The following is a 23152-nucleotide window of genomic DNA, read 5'->3' on the forward strand; positions in this document are numbered from 1 at the left end:
GATGATTTACTTAGCAAATCAGATACAGATTTAAACGATATATATATATATATATATATATATATATATATATATAGGCTGTGAAATGCTAACTAAAACACACTGTTTCTTTAAATCTATTAAATACAAATTGACTATGCATATAACTTATCTTATAATAAAACTTTTATATACATCACCAAATAACAGCAATCCAGTTCCCAATTTTCGCAACGGATCCAATTTCACACCTCATATAAAATAAGTGTAATTGCAATGGAATAGGAGAAATATGGCCCACTTTGTTTTTGTAGTTTGACTGTGTCCCACGCAAAACAGTTTCAGTCAGTTACCAAACTTTGCAGCCAGTGTTCCTCTTCTTCCTTCTGCACTATATAGTTTAATCATTGGTGTGAAATATGGGTGGCCCTTCGAAACCTTGTCCCTCTATTGGATAACTGGATATCCCATTTCCAACAGCCAAAAATCTTTCTGGCTGTAGTTCTCTCGTGGCAACACCGGGTGGCAGCATACAGTACAACATAGCAATACAATACAGCATTTCTGAACTTTTTTTTTTTTTAAAACAACTTAATTATTTTCATAAAGTGGTTATTTAATCAGATTACACTCTCTGCATTAATCATATATAACCCCAATTACAGATGGTTAATATTAGGTTATTTTTTTCTGATTATTCTGATACCAAATATGTTATATTATTAACATTTTATTATATTAAGGTAATTTAATACTGCTAATTATTAGCTTAAAATGCATTACAATTTTATCGGTATCCTGGCATTTATATGTGAATAATAGCTTATTTTTAATTCAGTATTGTACTGTATTCCAAGTGAATCCTGTCTATGTAGATCTGAAATAAAAATAAAAAAAGTTGATAATCACTTCTCTTCAGGTCCATAAACATCTATTCATGTTCTTAAACACACAGAGGCTAAGATATTCATGCTTTCAAAACATATATATCATTTCTATGTATATCTGAATTTATTTCCTTAGTATATTTTATTTGAAATCTAATTACAGTTGCTTTGAAATCATAATGTAAGCCATGTGTCTTCTCTATGTTATTCTAACCCCAGACACAATGTCTGTGTCACGTGTATTCTGATGTTATCAGCCACACACTTAACAGGCAGCTGTCAATTTTCAGCTCCTTTGAAGAATGTTTGTATCTCTCACATTTCTTCAGACGGATCGGCATTTCCCTTGGAGGAAATTCATATATGGGCCTGTATCCTGTTCTCTGTTAAAATTACTTCCCCAACATTCCTCTAAGTGATTGTATTAAATTGGGCAGGCCAAATGACATAGAGTCATAAAACTCTGCATATAATCAAATGAGCATGGTCACTGAGTCAGTTCCTTTTGGAAAATGTCTGTGTGCTCACACCGCAGGGGTCGTGCTTCAAAAGGCTATGCTGATTTCCAATCCTGATGAATGTGTATTCACCCAGCTCTCATCTTGTAGGGGGTTTTGAGTTAAATCCTGACATCAGAATTTCTATTCTACAGCACATCTGATAAAATAGATGGCTTCATATATATACACACATCCTTTTTATATTATTTCATTTACGTATATATATATATATATATATATTATGTCATTTACCTTTACCCTGACATAATTCCCCCTTTCAAATTCAAATATATGTAGGACACATGTTTTTGAATTGGATCAAAGTCAGTGGTACTCGGTGAGGATGTTGGCCATATACAACATAGACAGTCTCTTATGTAGAAAGTTTGTTATTTTGAGCTTTCATGTTTATCAGCTAGGCATCTTAGAACTACAGTATGTCTTTAGTTCATTTGGGGATATGATACTTCATTCTCCCTCTATGACTTGTAGTTGGGATCTGGGATGACATGCCCGCAATTGATTGATATGGACCCATTTATCTATGAAACTTTCATTTTTGGGGATCCTTATTTTATAGGCCACTGGAGATATTTTGTCAGTAATGACGAAAGGACCTTTCCATGAGGGAAGAAATTTCTTCTCCCTAACCTGATCTCTTCCAAAGTTATAAAGATAAACTTTATCATTTATTTCATATTCCTTTTTGGATGTTTTGAGATCATAATAGGTTTTAGTGGCAGTTGCGGCTCTTTCTAAATTCCTTTGAGCAAATGCAAAGGCATATTGCAGGTGCTTTCTTAGGTTTTCCACATATTGATGTGTATTGGCAGCGTTTATCAAGTTTTGGTCTGATGTACGGTACAGTAGATGCTGAGGTAGAACCATTCTTCTACCAGTCATCAGCTCAAAAGGTGACATTTTGGTAGCACTACTTGGAGTTGCTCTTAATGCCATTAAGACTAGAGGTAGTTTTACATCCCAGTCTTTACCTGTTTCACTCACAAACTTTTTGAGGATTTTAACAATGGACTGGTTGTAACGCTCTACACCACCACTTGAGGCAGCTCTATAAGCAATATGGAGCTTTCTTTTAACCCCTAGTATTTTCCACATTTTGGTCATCACTTCGCTAGTGAAGTGGGTCCCCCGATCTGATTCGATTCTTTGGGGCAAACCAAATCTGGAAAATACATGGTTGATGAGCAATGCTGCACATGTTTCAGCACTATTGTTAGGTGCACTAATGCACTCTACCCATTTAGTGAACAGGCATGTCACTGTTAACATGTATTTGTTACCTCTTGATGATCTTGTTACTGGGCCCATAAAATCAATTTGTATATCTGACCATGGTATTACCATCCCCCTTTTCTGCAATGGCGCTCTATGCGTTGGTGCAGTGGGTTGGAACTGTGGGCAGATTAAACACCCTTGACAGTAGGTTTGAACATCTTTCAACATGTGTGGCCAAAAAGCGTAATCACGCAATATTTCATATGTGAGTTTGGCACCACGATGACCAGATGTGGGAGCATCATGGGCATGTTGAAGCATTAGACCTCGGAACTTGGTGGGTACTACCCACTGCTGGATGCCAGTTTTGGAGGTTCTAATTAACAAACCATCCTGTAATTTGAATTGAGATTTAGATTTTATTAAGATTCTAAGATCTTCCTTGCCAATACAATCATCTTTTGAGATGGGGTTGCTTTCAGGATCTTCTATGTGTTTATAGAAGATGCCTACAATGGGGTCTTCTTTTTGACTAGTGATCAGGTCCTCACTAGGAGAATCCTGACTCCATTGTACCAAGTTAGGCTCACTCTGTTGTTTTGCCTGGTTTCTGGTGATGGCTTCTACCTGAATTGCACCCATTAAATGGTCAATATTAAGGAGTTCTCCAGTTATGGCTCCTTGTTTGGCTAATGAGTCTGCAAGGTCATTTCCTTCCTTATCAGGACCTAGAACTCTGGAATGACCCTTGGTCTTTTTCCAGTGTATGGTTAAGTCATTGGATACTACCAGATTATCAATCTCGCAGAACAACTTGCCATGCTTGACTGGTTTGTTATTGCTTTTCTGCATGCCATTTCTTTTCCAAGTTGGCAGGTATTCAACAAAACTGTCACGCACATAATTTGAGTCAGTTATGATCACAAATTCATGAATACCATGTTCAATAGCCATTTCAATGGTTTTGAAAACAGCAGTGAGTTCTGCAACTTGACTGGATCTTGGTCCAATGTTGAAACCTACAGATATATTTGACAATCCATTTGCCCCAGTTATACCAATGCCAGCGACTAATCTGCGCTCATTATCAATAGTGGCATGGTAAGAACAACCATCAACATATATCCAAGGTAATGTTTGACAATGGTCCTCATTGTACATTTTATATGGGGAAAGCAATTGTTCTTCCAGAAAATCATCTTCTGATAATTCTTTCCCAGGATCTCTAGCAGTACAGTCGTGGAGCTCAGCAAGCCCTTGTGCGACTGGATTCTTTTTATTCTGCTTGTAGCGAATTTCTAAGGGCCAGCCTTGTAAGGAAAGAGTCCACGCTGTTATGCGGCTATTAGACAAATTCCCATCTCTTATTCTCTCACTCTGCAAATATAGCAAAGGCTGGTGGGCCGTTTCTACAATAATTTTCTCGCCCTGTATATAGCTGCGGAAATTTTGTAGAGCCCATACGGTAGATAAGAGAGCTTTTTCGCAATCGTTAAACTTTATTTCTACTGGGGATAGATTTTTGCTCGCATAAGCAATGGCTTTGTTCAAATTATCATGCTTTTGGTATAAAACAGTACTCATGCTTACATCTGTGTACCCTGTTTCTAAGTAGAAAGGTTTGCCACCTTCAGGGTACGCTAAGCAAGGTGCTTGAGTAAGTTTTCTCTTCAGCTCTCTGATGGCTGACTCTTGAGACTCACTCCAGTGCCATTTCACCTCTTTCTTTAGGAGAAGTAGTAGTGGTTTAGCTAATTCCGCATAATTATCAATGAATTTGCGAGAATAATTTGTCATACCCAGGAATGATCTCAATTCCTTTAAGTTAGTTGGGTTTTTAGAATTCACTATCGCTTCCACCTTTTTCTTCTGGGGATTTAATCCGTCAGAGGTAACTTCATGTCCCAAGAAGTTTACACGAGTGTGGCACCATTGAGCTTTTTGCAGGGATAATTTGACACCTGCCCTTTTAAGTTGGCTGAGGACGTGTTTAAGCTATACGATGTGTTTTTCAAAGTCTGTGCTTTTGATTAAAACATCATCAACATAAGATAAGGTCCCCCTTTCCAGTGCGTCAGGCATAGCCTTATACATGAATACAGCAAATTCATGTCCAGAATTTATGTATCCAAATGGAAGTCTCTGGAATGCATACTGAACCTTTTGGAAGGAGAATGCTAGCTTATATTGGTCCTCTTCATGTACCTTTATGGTCCAATATCCCTGTGCACAATCAATGGCAGTGAATATTTTGGATCCCTGCATTTGTGCTAGGCACTGGTCAATGTATGGTACAGGCCAGCAAGACATGTATACTCGTTTGTTTAGCTGTCTTAAGTCAGCACACAAACGCCATTGTCCATTGGGCTTAAGGACACCTAGAATGGGATTATTATAAGAGCTGTGCACCTGTCTGATAATACCTCTTTCTTCCAAATTCCTTATGATCTCTGCAAGAGAATCATATGAGGCTAAGGGAAGTCTGTATTGTTTGACAAATACAGGTGGCGCATTAGGATCTGTTTGTATCCTTGCAATGTGCAAGTCTGTAGTACCACAGTCATAAGAATCCTTAGCGAAAATATCCTTGTACTCCATCAGGAGTTCTCGCAGCTGTTGGCGTTCATCATCGCTGGAACAGCCATTAGCTAAGGATATTTGCTCTTCGACTATTTGCTGAAATCCTGGAAAGATTTCAGGCTGTCCTATTTCATAGGCTTCTTCCAGTCTAGAGGTGAGATCCCCTTGGTTATAGTTTACATTGCTCCCATGACTCTGGGTATTGGGGTAATCTTGCTGTTTGATTGGCTGATCAAACACTAGAGAGGCTTCTTCAATTTTACAGATGCCTTCTTCTGAGCTGAAGGGATAAATAGACTGAATATTAAATAGACCCTCTGGCATAGATGCAAAGGATTGTTCTATTAATTGTTCTTCAGTTAAGTATCCTTCAGGTATTAGCCCAATTACATTATTCTGGAATCCAAAAGTGTAATAACTTTATTCCAGTGCATATCCTATGGTAGTTCCCTTGGATAATGTTATATCCTGTGGGGTCATGTTATGCACAACAATATGTATTGGAACAGTTCCAATATTCACCATAGGAGTGTAGGTTACTGTGACACCCAGATTTTGTATTCTATGGGAGAGGCAAATTAGTGTTTCAGAAGTTTTTAATTTCTGACCTCTCTTTACCTGTAAGGGTAAAAGAAATTTATCAGCCCCAGCAGGAATTATAACATCGCTAGATACCTGCATATTCACGGCATATGGCAATTGCTGGTTTGATTTCAGGGCTGCATTTTCATCCTGAAATACTTCAGGGTCCCCCTTTAACCTGCTCCAAAGGCAAGAGTTAATCAAATCTATTTGTATGGCATATCTATGTAAGATATCATTGCCAATGTATATCTGATTATGGGGAGTATTTAAAACTAAAAACAGGTGCTTCACTGACTTATTACCAATAGAGATAGATAATAAGCACTTAGCTGTGATGTTATAGCTTTCAGACCTGTCATCCAGGCCGTTGACACAGTGGTCTTGGGGAGAAAGATATTTAGTCACTTTAGGTTCAGCTATTTGCGCTAATAAACCTTCGCTTATATAGCTAGCTTCCTGTTTTAAGTTTATTTTAGCATACTTGGTTTTACCAAGGTCCATGCACTTGTATAGGGATAAATAGATCCTCTTTAACTCTCTCAATCCCTGTGAGGTATTGAGCGTGGCCTCCCCCCTTAGGGATTTTATGATCCCCCTTGTGGAATGATATGGTTAATACATCGCCATCTAGGGAAATATTCGCTATCTTTCCAGGCGAAATTTTAAAAGTATTACCATCAGAGCCACTAAAAGGAGTCTGATCATCTATTTGTAGAATAGTGATTTCAGGTACAGAGTTATTCCTGAAATGAATCTCCACAGCATCTGGTTTCTCTTCTACCACGTGACAGCTATGTCGGGCGTGAGATATACCAGATTTTTCATAATTGATAGGCCGTTTAACTTGTGACCAAATTACATTATTTATGCAATCAATTATGGTGCTTAATCGTTTCAGGAGATCACTACCAATAATTAAACGATCAGTTGGCAGATCCACTATAATTACAGGGTGTCTTATGACCCTGTTCCCCAATTTAAATTTTAACCATGCAGTACCGTAAACTTTTAGGGAGTCACCCCCAACACCTATTAGAGAACCGTCAAATTCTCTTATTTTAGGTTTGTAGGGTGTTAGCTCATTTAGCTGTGTGTAGTACCTGTGGGATAAGATAGTTGCCTGTGACCCAGTGTCAATTAATCCCCTGATAGGGTTGGAGACTGAATCTTGCAGCTCAACTAATACATAATATCTTCCTGCAGTTTCTACCATTTCGCACATAAAATTGGCATTCTCACACATCTATGGGCTTCGCCACGTGTTACCTGAATTCGCCGTGTCATTCGATGCAGAGGAACCTTCATACCTACCTGTTTCCTCTATGACAGGGTCGGTTGGATTCTTTTGTACTGCATCTGTGGAGATAAGGTTAGGAGAGAGCTGCAAGGGAAGAGATTTGTTAACTTTTCCAGGATGAGGTTGCTTGTCACCACAGTTAAATTGTCCGTTTTCGGTCTGTGGGGAGAGAACATGATTAGTATCATTGGTATTTATTACTACATTTTGCATATCTCTCCCCTCCCCCTCAGGTGATGCTGCAGTATTTATGACTGTGCCTGTGGTCCACTGCTGACCACTGGCTGTACCCCTAAAAAAGTATTGTTCGGTTGCTGAGCCGTAGATTTTTGACTCATATTAGCGATTTGTTCGCTCAACTGATTTATCTGGGTAAACAGCATATCTACCTGATTGTACAAGTTACCTCTACCCCTGGGCCTATCTCCTGGTGCCCCATTGTACTGATTCCTGGACCATTGGGTTCCCTCAGAATCAGGGCCGTTATTTCTATTCTGGTGTGGTTGCCCCTGGGGTTCAGCTTGTTCAGCATTAGTACTTTGGGGAGCATTATATACCTGGGGTGTCTGGTTACCCTGAGAATATCTTCGCCGCCTATTGTATCTACCCTTGCGCGGATACCAATTATTTGGCGAGTATTCTCTTTGTGAGTAATTATTCACCTGATTATGTCCCCCACTTTGGTTATAGTCTCCCTGCGCCTCAACCTGTGTAGGGGGAGGGGCAGAATTAAACCTCTGTGGAGATGGCCTGTTTTGACTGGCCACCTCTGCATAAGTCCTCTTGTTAGACTCCAAATTGAGGGGGCTAGGTGACACCCTAGTTTCTGCCACAATTTTGGGTTTTGACTCCTTTTTAACCCCCTGCTCACTGGACTGCTGAATAGAGTATAACTTCGTACTCTCTTTGATCAGCCATTCCAATGAGCAGTCCTCATCAAAATCTCTAGCTAAGTTGATTTTGATGGGTGTAGGCAATGCTTCAAAAAATAAATTTACAAATTCTGAGCCATCAAATCTGGGATTATCTTCAGCCATACTGTATGCATTTTTCAATACAGAAAGGAATTCGATTGGACTCTGATTCGCACGACACTTTAAACCATATACCGCTATTTTCGCGGCAGTTTTAGTGCGATATTGCCCGAATTCTTTTCTGCATTGTTGTTTTACCCCATTCCAGGAATGAATATTCATATCCTTTAGTGAAGCAAAGAATTTGTGATGCTTACTGTCAAATACCCAAGGCAGAAATTCAATTTTCAATTTCTCACTTGTAACATTCATTATAGCTAACGCATTTTCAAAAGCCTGTAAATGATCAATTACAGATGTTGTTCCCTTATTGGAGAATATAGGTACTGCGCGTTGTACGAAGGTGATTATTTTATGGGAATCATAGACTTTATCAGACTTATTTTGGGATTCTCTGTTAGAGTTTCCCTCCCCCGCATCAGCTGCGCTACAGCTGTCCTCTGGATTTACATCCTGAGGGGATTGTCTATTTGGGAAATCTATTTCTGACCCGTTAGGGGTCATTTGTCTATGTTGTTCTATATATTTTCGTACCTCGTCCCTGACGCGTTCGCTAAAGGAGTTAGCATTATCTGTATTATTCTCATTGCTAATATAGGGGTTTTCATTATGGCGATATGACCTTTTTAAATCGCTTAATTCCCTCTGGCTTTGCGCAAGCTGTTTATTTAAATCTTGTATCTACATAGTAACATAGTAACATAGTAGATAAGGTTGAAAAAAAAGACTGAAGTCCATCGAGTTCAACCTATACAAATCTAAAATACTTACAAAAAGCTCCAGTTAAGCTTAAATAACCCCATTAAAATGTGACCCATTTAATACTAGCAATCATATCCATGAATTTTGTTTGTATACAGAAACTTATCCAGACTATTTTTAAATGTATCTATGGTATTGGCATTCACTACCTCCTTTGGTAATGAGTTCCACAATTTTATTGCTCTCACAGTGAAAAAACGTTTCCGTTGCAGGAGATTAAATCTCCTTTCCTCCAACCTTAAATTATGACCTCTTGTCAGAAACAATTTTCTTGGAATAAACAGAGCTTCTGCCATCTCTGTATATGGGCCTTGAATATATTTATATAAAGTAATCATGTCACCTCTCAAGCGCCTTTTTTCTAAAGAAAACAGACCCAGTTTGGCTAGCCTCTCCTCATAGGTTAATTTCTCCAATCCCCTTATTAGCTTTGTGGCCCTTCTCTGAACTTTTTCTAGTTCTGCAATATCTTTTTTAGCAATTGGTCCCCAGAACTGCACTCCAAACTCAAGGTGAGGTCTTACCAGGGCTTTATATAATGACAGAATTATGCTTTCCTCCCTTGAATCAATACCTCTTTTAATACATGCTAGTATATTATTAGCCTTTGAAGCCGCTGCCCTGCATTGTGCACCCATCTTTAGCTTGTTATCTATTACTACTCCCAAATCCCTTTCCTCCTGTGTTTGGCTAAGTCTTGTCCCATTTAAAAAATACGTAGCCTGCTTATTTTTACTTCCAAAATGTAGAACCTTGCATTTTTCCGTATTAAATCTCATTTTCCATTCACTTGCCCATAGTTCTAATTTTAGCAAATCCCTTTGTAAAGACAGTTCGTCCTGCTCTGACCTTATGACCTTACTTAACTTAGTATCATCTGCAAAAATAGAGATGTCGCTATTTAATCCTTGCTCCAAGTCATTTATAAAAATATTAAAAAGAACAGGGCCCAGTACTGATCCCTGGGGGACGCCACTGATTACCTTTGTCCAATCTGAGTATGATCCATTTACTACTACTCGTTGCTCCCTATCTTTTATCCAGTTATTTATCCATGAGCTAACATTTTCAGCTATTCCCAGTCCCTTAATTTTGTGCATTAATCTCTCATGTGGCACTGTATCAAATGCCTTTGCAAAATCTAAGTATATCACATCCACTGATTCCCCTTTATCTATATTTTGACTTACTTCCTCGTAGAATCTAATTAGATTAGTTTGACATGATCTATTTCTCCTAAAGCCATGCTGATTAGAACTCATAATCTTGTTTACACGAATATGCTCATCAATATAATCCCTTATAATCCCTTCAAATATCTTCCCCACTATTGATGTCAGACTAACTGGTCTATAGCTTCCTGGATCATCCCTGCTTCCCTTTTTGAAGAGTGGCACCACATCAGCTTTACGCCAATCCTGGGGTACCATGCCTGAGGATAATGAGTCTTGAAAAATTAAGAGTAAAGGTTTGTCTATAACAGTGCTAAGTTCCCTTAACACCCTTGGGTGTATTCCATCTGGGCCTGGAGTTTTATTTACCTTAATATTTTCCAGTTTTTTCCTGATATCCTCTAAACAAAACCCAGTTAGTGGTATGGACTGGCATGTTCTATTATGTTCAAAAGTATCATTCAATGGTTCTTCTCTTAATCTGTGCGATTAAGTCTGTATTATGCTTATCTAAGGCTGTTAAGTTTTGGGCAAATTCATCCATTTTATTTTTGGCTATTTTTAAACCCTCTTCGCGTCTGCGCGAGGAACGAATACTATTTTCTAGCTCCTGTATTTGCAATCGTTTGTCTGTGACACAAAACGACATTTCGTCAATTATGCATATTAAAAGGGGCCAGGATTTTAGTATTAGTTCGTCTCGCTTTATGGGAGCTTTGCATTGATTAATCGTTAATAATTCCTGGAAGAATTCATTCTCTTCATTCCACATATTATTATTAACGGTAATATTTTTAGCCCTAGTTTCAAGCGTATCCATAAAATCATTTAATTCACCCGCAATATTAAACTTCCCTTTAAGGTAACTTAAGATATCTTTCTTAAGGACCTGACCTTTAGTAATAGGTATGGTTACGGGACCAATTTCATTGCTATGTATAGAATTAAATGAGTCACTTCTGGCTACAGACATTATTATATTGGTTTAGTACTTAGTTAAACTAAAACGCTAATACGATTTTTGCCAATAAAAAGAGAGAAGGAAAAATTTTATATTTAAAAAAAATATATATTATTAATTTTGAAATATGAAAAATTAATATTTCGAAATATGAAAAATTAATATTTCGAAATATGAAAAATTAATATTTTTGATTAACTTTGAAAATATGAAAAATTAATATTTTTGATTAATTTTTAAATATGAAAAATTAATATTTTTATTAATCTTTCAAAAATTAATCTTTAATAATATTTCAAGATATTAATATCAATCTCGAAATATGAAAATTAATATTTCAACTTTTCAAAAAAAAATTATATCTTCAAAATATAAATATCGAAATATGATTTTTTTTTTTTTCTCTTTTATAATAATTTCTATTTACTTACAAATATATTATATCAATTATGATGGATATTATTAAATCTCATGCAAAGTGCCTCCAATTATTATGTCAGTATATTTATGAAAATCTTAGTAGTGCTATCCAAATAATATATAAGTTTATGGCAGGGTTATAAACACAATCTTAAAATAATTTTCCTTAAAAATTGAAACCCTAATCAACCATGCATCTACTAGACCATACAATTAATATAAATATCTGAATTCTTTTATTTAGTTAATATCCATAAACATATTGAAGTATATTCGCAATAAAAGGAAATGAAACAAAATTTATATGCGTTAAAACCAACTCTTAAGATATGCTATCCTTCTTACAAAACCCAGAAAGATATACCTTCACAATTCAGCCTTATTTATTTAATACAATGGGACTAAAACCTTTAACATCCAAGCAATACAATTCTAAACTGTGCTCTTTCAACAATAGGATAATATATATATATATATTCTGCTATTTAACTGCAATGTATCTTAATACAGAATTAACTTACAATATCAGAACTTGCACAGATGATTTACTTAGCAAATCAGATACAGATTTAAACGATATATATATATATATAGGCTGTGAAATGCTAACTAAAACACACTGTTTCTTTAAATCTATTAAATACAAATTGACTATGCATATAACTTATCTTATAATAAAACTTTTATATACATCACCAAATAACAGCAATCCAGTTCCCAATTTTCGCAACGGATCCAATTTCACACCTCATATAAAATAAGTGTAATTGCAATGGAATAGGAGAAATATGGCCCACTTTGTTTTTGTAGTTTGACTGTGTCCCACGCAAAACAGTTTCAGTCAGTTACCAAACTTTGCAGCCAGTGTTCCTCTTCTTCCTTCTGCACTATATAGTTTAATCATTGGTGTGAAATATGGGTGGCCCTTCGAAACCTTGTCCCTCTATTGGATAACTGGATATCCCATTTCCAACAGCCAAAAATCTTTCTGGCTGTAGTTCTCTCGTGGCAACACCGGGTGGCAGCATACAGTACAACATAGCAATACAATACAGCATTTCTGAACTTTTTTTTTTTTTTAAAACAACTTAATTATTTTCATAAAGTGGTTATTTAATCAGATTACACTCTCTGCATTAATCATATATAACCCCAATTACAGATGGTTAATATTAGGTTATTTTTTTCTGATTATTCTGATACCAAATATGTTATATTATTAACATTTTATTATATTAAGGTAATTTAATACTGCTAATTATTAGCTTAAAATGCATTACAATTTTATCGGTATCCTGGCATTTATATGTGAATAATAGCTTATTTTTAATTCAGTATTGTACTGTATTCCAAGTGAATCCTGTCTATGTAGATCTGAAATAAAAAAAAAAGAAGTTAATAATCACTTCTCTTCAGGTCCATAAACATCTATTCATGTTCTTAAACACACAGAGGCTAAGATATTCATGCTTTCAAAACATATATATCATTTCTATGTATATCTGAATTTATTTCCTTAGTATATTTTATTTGAAATCTAATTACAGTTGCTTTGAAATCATAATGTAAGCCATGTGTCTTCTCTATGTTATTCTAACCCCAGACACAATGTCTGTGTCACGTGTATTCTGATGTTATCAGCCACACACTTAACAGGCAGCTGTCAATTTTCAGCTCCTTTGAAGAATGTTTGTATCTCTCACATTTCTTCAGACGGATCGGCATTTCCCTTGGAGGAAATTCATATATGGGCCTGTATCCTGTTCTCTGTTAAAATTACTTCCCCAACATTCCTCTAAGTGATTGTATTAAATTGGGCAGGCCAAATGACATAGAGTCATAAAACTCTGCATATAATCAAATGAGCATGGTCACTGAGTCAGTTCCTTTTGGAAAATGTCTGTGTGCTCACACCGCAGGGGTCGTGCTTCAAAAGGCTATGCTGATTTCCAATCCTGATGAATGTGTATTCACCCAGCTCTCATCTTGTAGGGGGTTTTGAGTTAAATCCTGACATCAGAATTTCTATTCTACAGCACATCTGATAAAATAGATGGCTTCATATATATACACACATCCTTTTTATATTATTTCATTTACGTATATATATATATATATATATATATATATATTTTATGTCATTTACCTTTACCCTGACAGGGCTTTGGGCAACAATAGAGCTAAATGCCATTTTAAGGGCAATGCCCATCCAAATGCCCTTTTCAGGGCAATGGGGAGCTTAGTTTTTTTTAGTTAGGCTTTTATTTGGGGGGTTGGTTGTGTGGGTGGTGGGTTTTACTGTTGGGGTGGTTGTTTGTATTTTTTTTTTTTTTTACAGGTAAAAGAGCTGATTTATTTGGGGCAATGCCCCACAAAAGGCCCTTTTAAGGGCTATTGATAGTTTAGTTTAGGCTAGGGTTTATTTTATTTGGGGGGGGGGGCTTTTTTATTTTGATAGGGCTATTAGATTAGGTGTAATTAGTTTAAAGATCTTGTAATTTGTTTTTTATTTTCTGTAATTTAGTGTTTTTTTTGTGATTTAGCTAATTTAATTTAATTAATTTAATTGTATTTAATGTAGGGAATTGATTTAATTGTAGTGTAGTGTTAGGTGTTAGTGTAACTTAGGTTAGGTTTTATTTTACAGGTATATGTGTATTTATTTTAGCTAGGTAATTATTAAATAGTTAATAACTATTTAGTAACTATTCTACCTAGTTAAAATAAATACAAACTTGCCTGTAAAATAAAAATAAACCCTAAGCTAGCTACAATGTAACTATTAGTTATATTGTAGCTAGCTTAGGGTTTATTTTATAGGTAAGTATTTAGTTTTAAATAGGAATAATTTAGTTAATGATAGTAATTTTATTTAGATTTATTTAAATTATATTTAAGTTAGGGGGTGTTAGGGTTAGGGTTAGAATTAGGTTTAAATGGTTAATAGAATAGTGGCGGCGATGTTGGGGACGGCAGATTTGGGGTTAATAAATGTAGGTAGGTGGCGATGATGTTGGGGGCAGCAGATTCGGGGTTAATAAATATAATATAGGTTGCGGCGATGCCCAGAGCGGAAGATTAGGGTTAATAAGTATAATGTAGGTTGCGGCGATGTTAGGGGCAGCATATTAGGGGTTAATAATATTTAACTAGTGTTTGCGAGGCGGGAGTGCGGTGGTTTAGGGGTTAATATGTTTATTCTAGTAGCAGCGATGTCCGGAGCGGCAGATTAAGGGTTAAAAATGTTATAGTATTTGTGATGCGGGAGGACCTCGGTTTAGGGGTTAATAGGTAGTTTATGGGTGTTAGTGTACTTTTTAGCACTTTAGTTATGAGTTTTATGCTACAGCGTTGTAGTGTAAAACTCATAACTACTGACTTTAGAATGCGTTAGGAATCTTGGAGGTAGAGGGTGTACCGCTCACTTTTTAGCCTCCCCAGGCCAAACTCGTAATACCGGCGCTATGGAAGTCCCATAGAAAAAATGGTTTACGAACTTTACGGTAAGGCCAAAAAAGTGTGCGGTGCCCCTAAACCTGCAAGACTCGTAATACCAGCGGACCTGCTTTTTCAGCTTACCGCAAAACTCATAATCTAGCCGATTGTTAATACCCCTTAGTAATTTTTTTTCATTGTCTTTAAACAAAACAAAAATACAAATATTTAATGTCCCTTTTAATATTGTGGCTTAAGTTTTTCACACACAGTTCAACAAATTGAGTATTTAGCTTATCCCCGTCTCTGACTGAGCCTGATTGCTGCAGCCAGTTAGAGGCTATATAAAAAGTGCTTTCCTGAGCATACTTATTGCCAAAAAGAGATTCTGAAATTGCTTTGAGCAATAATACTGCATCACTTTCATATCCCTTTAATAATACAATTCCATGAATTTGTTTATCTCCTTTGTGATATTAATATATATTTCTATCCTTAGGTGTTGATGGAGCGCCACTTAGTGATATTCGAAAGCGCATTGTGCAGTCTTCATATATAAAGGACCAATATGTGCTTACTCACTGTTCTGTCAGCACGGACCCCACCAATGCACCTACTCATGGCTCTACAAGCAGCGAATCTGTGGGATCCAGAAGCAATGCCTCAGAAGACAGCACACCCTGTCAGTTTGATGTAGTCTCTCAGCAAGGACAGAGAAGTGTGTCACAGAGTGAAAGGATTCATAATTCCAACAAAAAAGCAGCTGCTTCTTTTAAGGTGAATGTTTATAGCCTGATATATCCTGCCATTTACTGTCTAATGTACTAAGCTTTCAGTCTTGATTCTTGCTGTTCCTGACCATGTAACTTTTACCAACAGGCTTCAGTGACCCAGAGCTCAGAAGAGCTGGTGAGGAGGAAAGCACTGATACAGGCCACTATGTCTGGTCGCAGTTTTTCATCCCCTCACGGGGAGCTGGATATGATGCGGCTGCACTCTGCCTTAAACAAGGTGTCTCAGAGCCAAGACTCAGAGGCCCTGGTTGACTCCTGTAAGGAAGTAGAGATATTCAGCTCATAACAGCCTTGTGTCTGTAATGTGTGTTTATATTTTTTAATGTTCAAAGGGACATTGAAGTCAAAGTAAAAATTTCAAGATTCTATTGTTAAATTTACATATTTCTCTTGCTATTCTTCCCATGTGAGCACATGTTGTAAGCAGGCCTGTGTGCAATAATGTTTGTAACAATAAAATGAATGCCTGATAAATTATTTTCTTTCAGAATGATGATAGTCTGTAGGTATCCATAACATGTGGGATATATTACCCGCCACTAGGAGGAGGCCAAGAATCCCTCCCATCTCTCCCCAGTTTAACGTATAGCCGAGCAAAGAAAACGAAACAGATAGGTAGGAAAGACAAAAACAGGGTCTACAGAGGTGCAAATTAGAATTGTCGGCCAAAAACAGGTGGGGCCTATGGACTATCATCATCCTGAAAGAAAATAATTCATCAGGTAAGCATAAATTTAGGTTTTTTTTAATATGATGATGATAGTCCATAGGAATCCATAACATGTGGGATTTAATACCCAAACTAAGAGTCTATGTTAAGGAAAGCGTGGGACAAAATTAAGGCAGTTCCTGTTTGTAGGACACTGTGGCCTGAAGGACTTTCCTGCCAAAAGTTGCTTTTGAAGAAGCAAAAGCATAAAAACAATAACATTTGGAGAATATGTGCAGAGAAGACCTTGTTGCAGCTTTGTAAATCTGCTCCAAGGATGCATCATTCTTGAAATCCCAGGAATTAGCAACTGATCTTGTGGAATGAACTGTGATACGCTTAGGGGGAACTTTACTGCCACCAAATAAGCTTTGTGAATTACCTGTTTGATCCAAGAAGCTCAGTCTACTATAGTAACTTTCTGCCCTTTATGAGAACCAGAATATTTAACAAATAAACTAGAACTTTGTCTGAAATCCTTAGTAGCTTGAAAGTAAAACTTAAATGTTCTAAGAACATCAAGGTTGTGAAGAAGCCATTCATTAGAGTTAGAAGGATCCAGACACAATGAAGGAACAACAATCTCCTGTTTAAAATTCTCTGAGAAACAACCTTAGAAAGATAATCATAAGTTGTACAAAGCACAGCCTTATCTTTATGAAAAAAAACAGAGAAAGAGATTCACAAGATAAAGCAGAATATTCAGTGACTCTCCTAGCTGAGGAGATGGCTATCAGAAAAATAACTTTCCAGGATAACAGATTTGAAAGCTATGCTGTACATAGGTTCAAAAGAAGGTCCTTGTAAAGCTGAAAAAATTAAATCCAAATTCCAAGTTGGAGAGAGAGGTCTCACTACTGGCCTAATTCTCACCAACGCCTGGACAAAAGTCTGAACATCCGGGATTTAAGCCAACTTCTAGACAAAAGGACAGATAAAGCATGATTTAGGGAGCTAGCAGACAACCCCTTGTCAAGATCATCTGAAAAAACTGAAGGATTCTAGGGATCCTTAAGGAATACCTGCAAAAACCTCTGGAATAACACCAATCTAAATATATCTTCCAGATCTCTGAGATAAAAACATTTTTTGGTTCACAGCTTTTCTGGCTTACAGCAGAGTATCAATAACTCCTCTGTGCTTCAAGATTAGGTGTTCAACCTCCATGCCGTCAAACTTAGAGATTTGAGATTTTGGCGAAAGAGAGGTCCTTGAGACAATAGATCTTGTCTCTAAATAAGGAGCCATGGAGGAGATTACTTTTGAACCAGATCCGCATAACATGCACTGTGGGGCCAAACTGGAGTGTTTAGGATTACTGATGCAGACCCCTGTTTAATGTGAGCAGTGACTCTTGGAAGAAGAACAAACTGAGGGAACAGATAGGCTTGACGAAAGTTCCATGGACACCCTAATGTGTCTATCATTTGAGATTTTCTATCTCTGGATCTTGCACAATAAACTGATAGTTTTGAGATTCTAATGAAAAGCCAGCAGATCTATATCTGGCAGACCCCATTTGGCAACTAAATGATTGAAGATCTCTTGATGGAGAAACCACTCTCACTGAAACCGATGAACTTCTTCTTGAGAAGAGGCCAGGACTGAAGAGCCTGAAGAATCGCTCTGAACTCCAAGATATTTCTTGGTAACCTCGCATCCAGAGGAGACTAAACTCCTTTTACTCTTCGAGACTTCCAGACAATGCCCCAACCCAAACGACTGGTGTTTGTAGCCCATGAAGGCCAAAGGAAGAATGTCCTGAGGACAAAGAAGGACATTTCATCCACCAAGAAAGAGGTTATCTGACAGAGGAATACAGAACTATCTGCTGATCTAATTGCAGATATTTCTTTGTCTATTGCTTGAGCATAGACAGTTGGAGAGGTTGTAAGTGAAGGTAAGCAAAAGGAACTGCATCTGAAGCCACTACCTGGAGGCCTACTACCCCCAAGCATGAGTCACTGATGGAGGAGAGCATTGAATGAGATGACATGCCTTCTGAAATTCTGCAAGATTTTGTCAAGGAAAGGCGCAATGATATGGAGTCTATGATGACTCCCAGAAAAGACACCTTTGTACCTGGTGTTAGGGAACTCTTTGGAACATTGATTTTCCAACTGTGATCCAGAAGAAAGGATAGAAGCCTTTGATTATGAGCAGCGGGAGATAAGGCACCTAAACTAGGATGTCGTCTAGATAAGGGCAATAGAGAAACCCTGGCTATGATTACCGCCAGCAATGCTCTCAACACCTTTGTGAAGATGCATGAAGCTGTGGCTAGACCAAAAGGAAGGGCAACCAACGTATAGTGTTTGTTGAGGAAGGCAAATCAGGGAAATTGATTAATTGGGATATGCATCTTGAGGCTAATTGAAGACATTTATTGACCCTGTTGTATTAAGGATAACATTGCACAAATTGTGAATAGGGATATGCATCCTTGAGGCCAATTGAAGACATTTATTGACCCTGTTGTATTAAGGATAAAACTGTACAAATTGTTTTCCATCTTGAAAGAAGGGACCCATACAAATCATTTTAGAGTTTCCAAGTCCAAGATAGGTCTGAAAGTCCCTTCTTTCTTTGGGACAATAGAGGTTGGAGTAAACCCTCGTGCCTGTTGGTGACTTCCATATTGTCTAGACCCTGAACACATTGGGCACATAAGATGTTTGGGGACATGAGACAGATGGAATCGTCCTTGAGGAGGCCTGGATCGAAACCTTATCTGGTAACCCTTGGATATTTTATATTTTAAACACAAGCATCCTTGACCGGATAAAAACATGCCTTCTGAAAAAAAAGACTAAATCTGTCCTCTACCAGAACAGATTCTGGGCTGGGGGCAGCACCTCCGTGCAGACTTTGGGATGGAATTGGATTTCTGGACTGCTTACTTTTGGACCAGGAAGAACTAGGTTTCCAAGCTGGATTGGAAGGCTCAGAATTTTGAGAGGAGAAAGACTTCTGAACTCCTAAGGAATGAAACCGGTTTCCCGGTCTTTCCATTTAATTTGTTATCCTGGGGGAGGAAAACTCCTTTGCCTCCATTAACAATATTAATGATAGAGTTCAGATCAGATCCAAAGAGAATCTTTCCTTGGAAGAAAAGAGTTATTAACCTGTTTTTTGACACAATGCCTGTTTTACCATGATTATAGACGAATTGCATTAGCCATTCTGAGGGCCCTAATGCAATTCTGATGGTCCTCCGCATAGGATGACTGCAGCCAGTTTAGATAAGGAATCACACCGTAGGGCTCCCGCCGCAGCTACACATGTAACCGCCACTGCTTATTTAAGCAAAAGATCTATTTGTAGAAAGAGCTTCCTTAAGAAAGACTTGCTGTCCTTTGGATCCCTGAAAGAAGTGTTATCTTTCATAGGGATAGTAGTATGTATTGCCAAAGTAGAAAAGCTCCATCCACCTTGGGAATAATTTCCCACGATTCTCCCTTTTTTTTATTTTTTTATTTTAATTAGAGGTTTACAATTGGAAATATTACAGGAGGGATTAACAGACAAAAGTAAAATTACAAACGTGTAGCATAAGCGATCTGTAAGCTATGACATAACCTGTAATCCTTATAAGTACTGTTTAATAAACTTCATTTTTATATTTTATATAATCTTAGCTTTATCACAAAACCTTCTAACTAGTAGCCGGACAGATAGCTCAGCATGCTCAGGTCCACTTAGCCTTTCATTCTTCCGAGGTCGATAAAATGAGCACCGCCTTGAGATCCTTTCGTGTGATTAGCCACGCTTTACAAGTACACAATACAATACTTGAATGTGCCCAGCAAAGTAGCCAGTCACTCTTGGACTCCAATAACACAAAAAAGCAAATTTTGAAGAAGGCTAATAGAAAAATAAAAGAATAAAATTACTATTTTAAATTACTGTATGATAAAACTATCAAGTTTAAAAGTTTATTATAAATGCCCAATGTGTAATATATAAATATGGGGACCAAATCTAGCAGGAATATATACCAGTATTTATAAAAGGTATAATATATAATATGCGTATGTCTGAAATGATATGATTTATAAACATAGAAGGCATAAACCACCACATAAAATATATGAACTTATATCTATAATGTATTGGATTATTAGTGGTATTTGCAGGATAAACTGCCTATTGAGTCTCTGGGTTTAGTCAAGAGATACCAGAGTACTAGGTTAGTGTGTGTGTGTGGGGGGGGGTCAAATTAGGAATAAACTAAACATAAGATATAATACAAAAGAAAGTTCTGGCTCACAGTATTCTTCAAAATATATCAAGACCTCCATTGGCCACTCTTGGATCTATGTGTAGTGTCGTAGTTTATCAAAGGTGACTCTTGGATCTATGTGTAGTGTCGTAATTTATCAAAGGTGATTTAATTAGTCTTATGATCACTCATGATCCTGAGAGAATGATAGGTAAAATATAAATATATATATAACATATATTAAACTAGCATGATGATATTTACTTACTAAACTATGAATAAGGTTGAGAAGGTCAGTTTGTTTTTCAATAGCTAATGTAAACTCTGAGACTGGCATATAACATTAATGGGTATACTTCTTATAGGGCACCATAACATTTTAAAGCTACAAATGTTAAAACTACTATCCATGGTGAATGCAAATAAAACTACAGATAGAAAAGTAGCATATTGAATCTGGCTATTCAGATATACGACTAAATATCATATGCGCTATACTCTAAATTAGACATCTGCAACTAAAGCCATAGGTTTATTTACATTGAGTGAGTACCCAATTTAAAGGCTGCAAAGAGCATGATGCTATATCCGCCTGTGTCTTTAAGCCTAATACCTAGTAACCTACAGTACAGTGAGGGGAAAAAAATATTTTATCCCCTGCTGATTTTGTATGTTTGCCCACTGACAAAGAAATGATCAGTCTATAATTTTAATGGTAGGTTTATTTGAACAGTGAGAGACAGAATAACAACAACAAAATCCAGAAAAACGCATGTCAAAAAAGTTTTATAAATTGATTTGCATTTTAATGAGTGTAATAAGTATTTGACCGCTTTGCAAAACATGACTTAGTACTTGGTGGCAAAGCCCTTGTTGGCAATCACAGAGGTCAGACATTTCTTGTAGTTGGCCACCAGGTTTGCACACATCTCAGGAGGGATTTTGTCCCACTCCTCTTTGCAGATCCTCTCCAAGTCATTAAGGTTTTGAGGCTGTCGTTTTGCAACTCGAACCTCAGCTCCCTCCACAGATTTTCTATGGGATTAAGGTCTGGAGACTGGCTAGGCCACTCCAGGACCTTAATGTGCTTCTTCTTTAGCCACTAGTTTGTTGCCTTGGCCTTGTGTTTTGGGTTATTCTCATGCTGGAATACCCATCCACAACCCATTTTCAATGCCCTGTCCAAAAACAAAACTGAGGAGAGAAGGAAGGATTAAAGCTTTTGTGGGGGTTCTTGGCCTCTTCTTAGCGGCGGGAAATATATCCCACATATTATGGATGCCTATGGACTATCATCATCATATGAAGGGTTTTAATATGTTTCCTTGTTCACATTTTACATAGAAAAAACATTTGTGGATAAATAAATTAATATTGTGTGTTCTGAGAAATTAAGCAATGAATAGTAAGGCATAGTTAACTAGTCAGCTTTACTTTAGTTCAATTTTAACCTTATTTGTAACTCATCTGCAGGCAATTTCATGTCACCTACCCAATTGGATTGGGATATGCTGGTTGATGCTCCATATTTGTTCACTGCATCTCCGGGCATAGAAGTAAACAGTGCAGCTTCCTGTGGGAACAGTGAATCTGGGAAGCAGTGCCGGGTAGTGATCCATGGTTACATTGGGGGAAGGAGTCTTTCATGGGAGACCACAATTAGCCTAGAGTCACTACTGTGCAGAAGTGAGGAGGAGAAAGGGGACTGCACTGAGGATGATGGAGAATATGACCTTCATCACCTGGCTGCACGCTCTGTTATCCATGACCATGAGGACACTGCTTGGAAGGAATGTGACATTGAGCATGGTGAGTACTGTAGTGCATCAGTATCTTTAAATATTCTCTAGGTCTATGTCAAAATGACTAAGATGTAAATCTCTTTTCCAGGTTATTCTCGAAGGTTTCGTTTAAAAGCTGCACAGACCAGTAAATCTTCCTCACAGGTCTCCTCCTTCACGTATCATGTTCCTGTAGACACAAGTACCCAGGAAGTTATTCCAGGACATGTGATAGTACATAGAGGTAAGATTGGTCACCTGTTTATGTAGTGGTGATTGAGATTCATTTATGTGTGATTATATAAATAAGGATAACTGCTGAGAGGATGGGGAAATTCTGTGTCTGTTTGTGGGGTGTTCTTTACTCAGATCTACATTGTTAAAAAGTTATCTATGACATACATACCTGTTTTTATCGCAGGTGTCGAACACTACAGAATTGGGTTTATCTTTACAAATAAATAATAATGTAAAAATGTTGGGATAGCGTTGGCTGAACACAGATATGTCTATCAGCTCTTTAGATTATTACTACACAGTTAATTAGAAAAGCAATACATGTAGGGATTTTTCTCCCCCCCCCCCCCCCACACTGTTGATTCCCTGAGACATTAACCCTTTCTCTGCTATGCCTTTTTACACCCAAGTGCTGAGACAATTTTTGAGCTTTTTTTGGCTACCTTCTTTTAAACCTTATTGTAAGTCAGTGAGAGACCCACACAAATTATATATTGGGGGGTTTTCAGCACGCCCAGCAAATTCAAAATATACCATTATTATATTTATAATTCATAATGT

The 23152-nt window shown here is 37.2% G+C and overlaps 1 protein-coding gene across 1 annotated transcript in view; it reads left to right on the plus strand.

Moving 5' to 3' along the window:
* Positions 1–23152, plus strand: part of VWA5B2 (von Willebrand factor A domain containing 5B2) — a 138926-nt gene that overhangs the window by 78451 nt on the left and 37323 nt on the right. Inside the window, exons 14-17 of the mRNA XM_053710337.1 lie at positions 15348–15625; positions 15728–15899; positions 22047–22382; positions 22464–22598. Coding sequence (XP_053566312.1) covers positions 15348–15625; positions 15728–15899; positions 22047–22382; positions 22464–22598 — 921 coding nt within the window. The remainder of the gene's footprint in view (positions 1–15347; positions 15626–15727; positions 15900–22046; positions 22383–22463; positions 22599–23152) is intronic.

This window comes from Bombina bombina, chromosome 4 (genome assembly GCF_027579735.1).
Source record: "Bombina bombina isolate aBomBom1 chromosome 4, aBomBom1.pri, whole genome shotgun sequence".
In the NCBI taxonomy this organism is placed as follows: domain Eukaryota; kingdom Metazoa; phylum Chordata; class Amphibia; order Anura; family Bombinatoridae; genus Bombina; species Bombina bombina.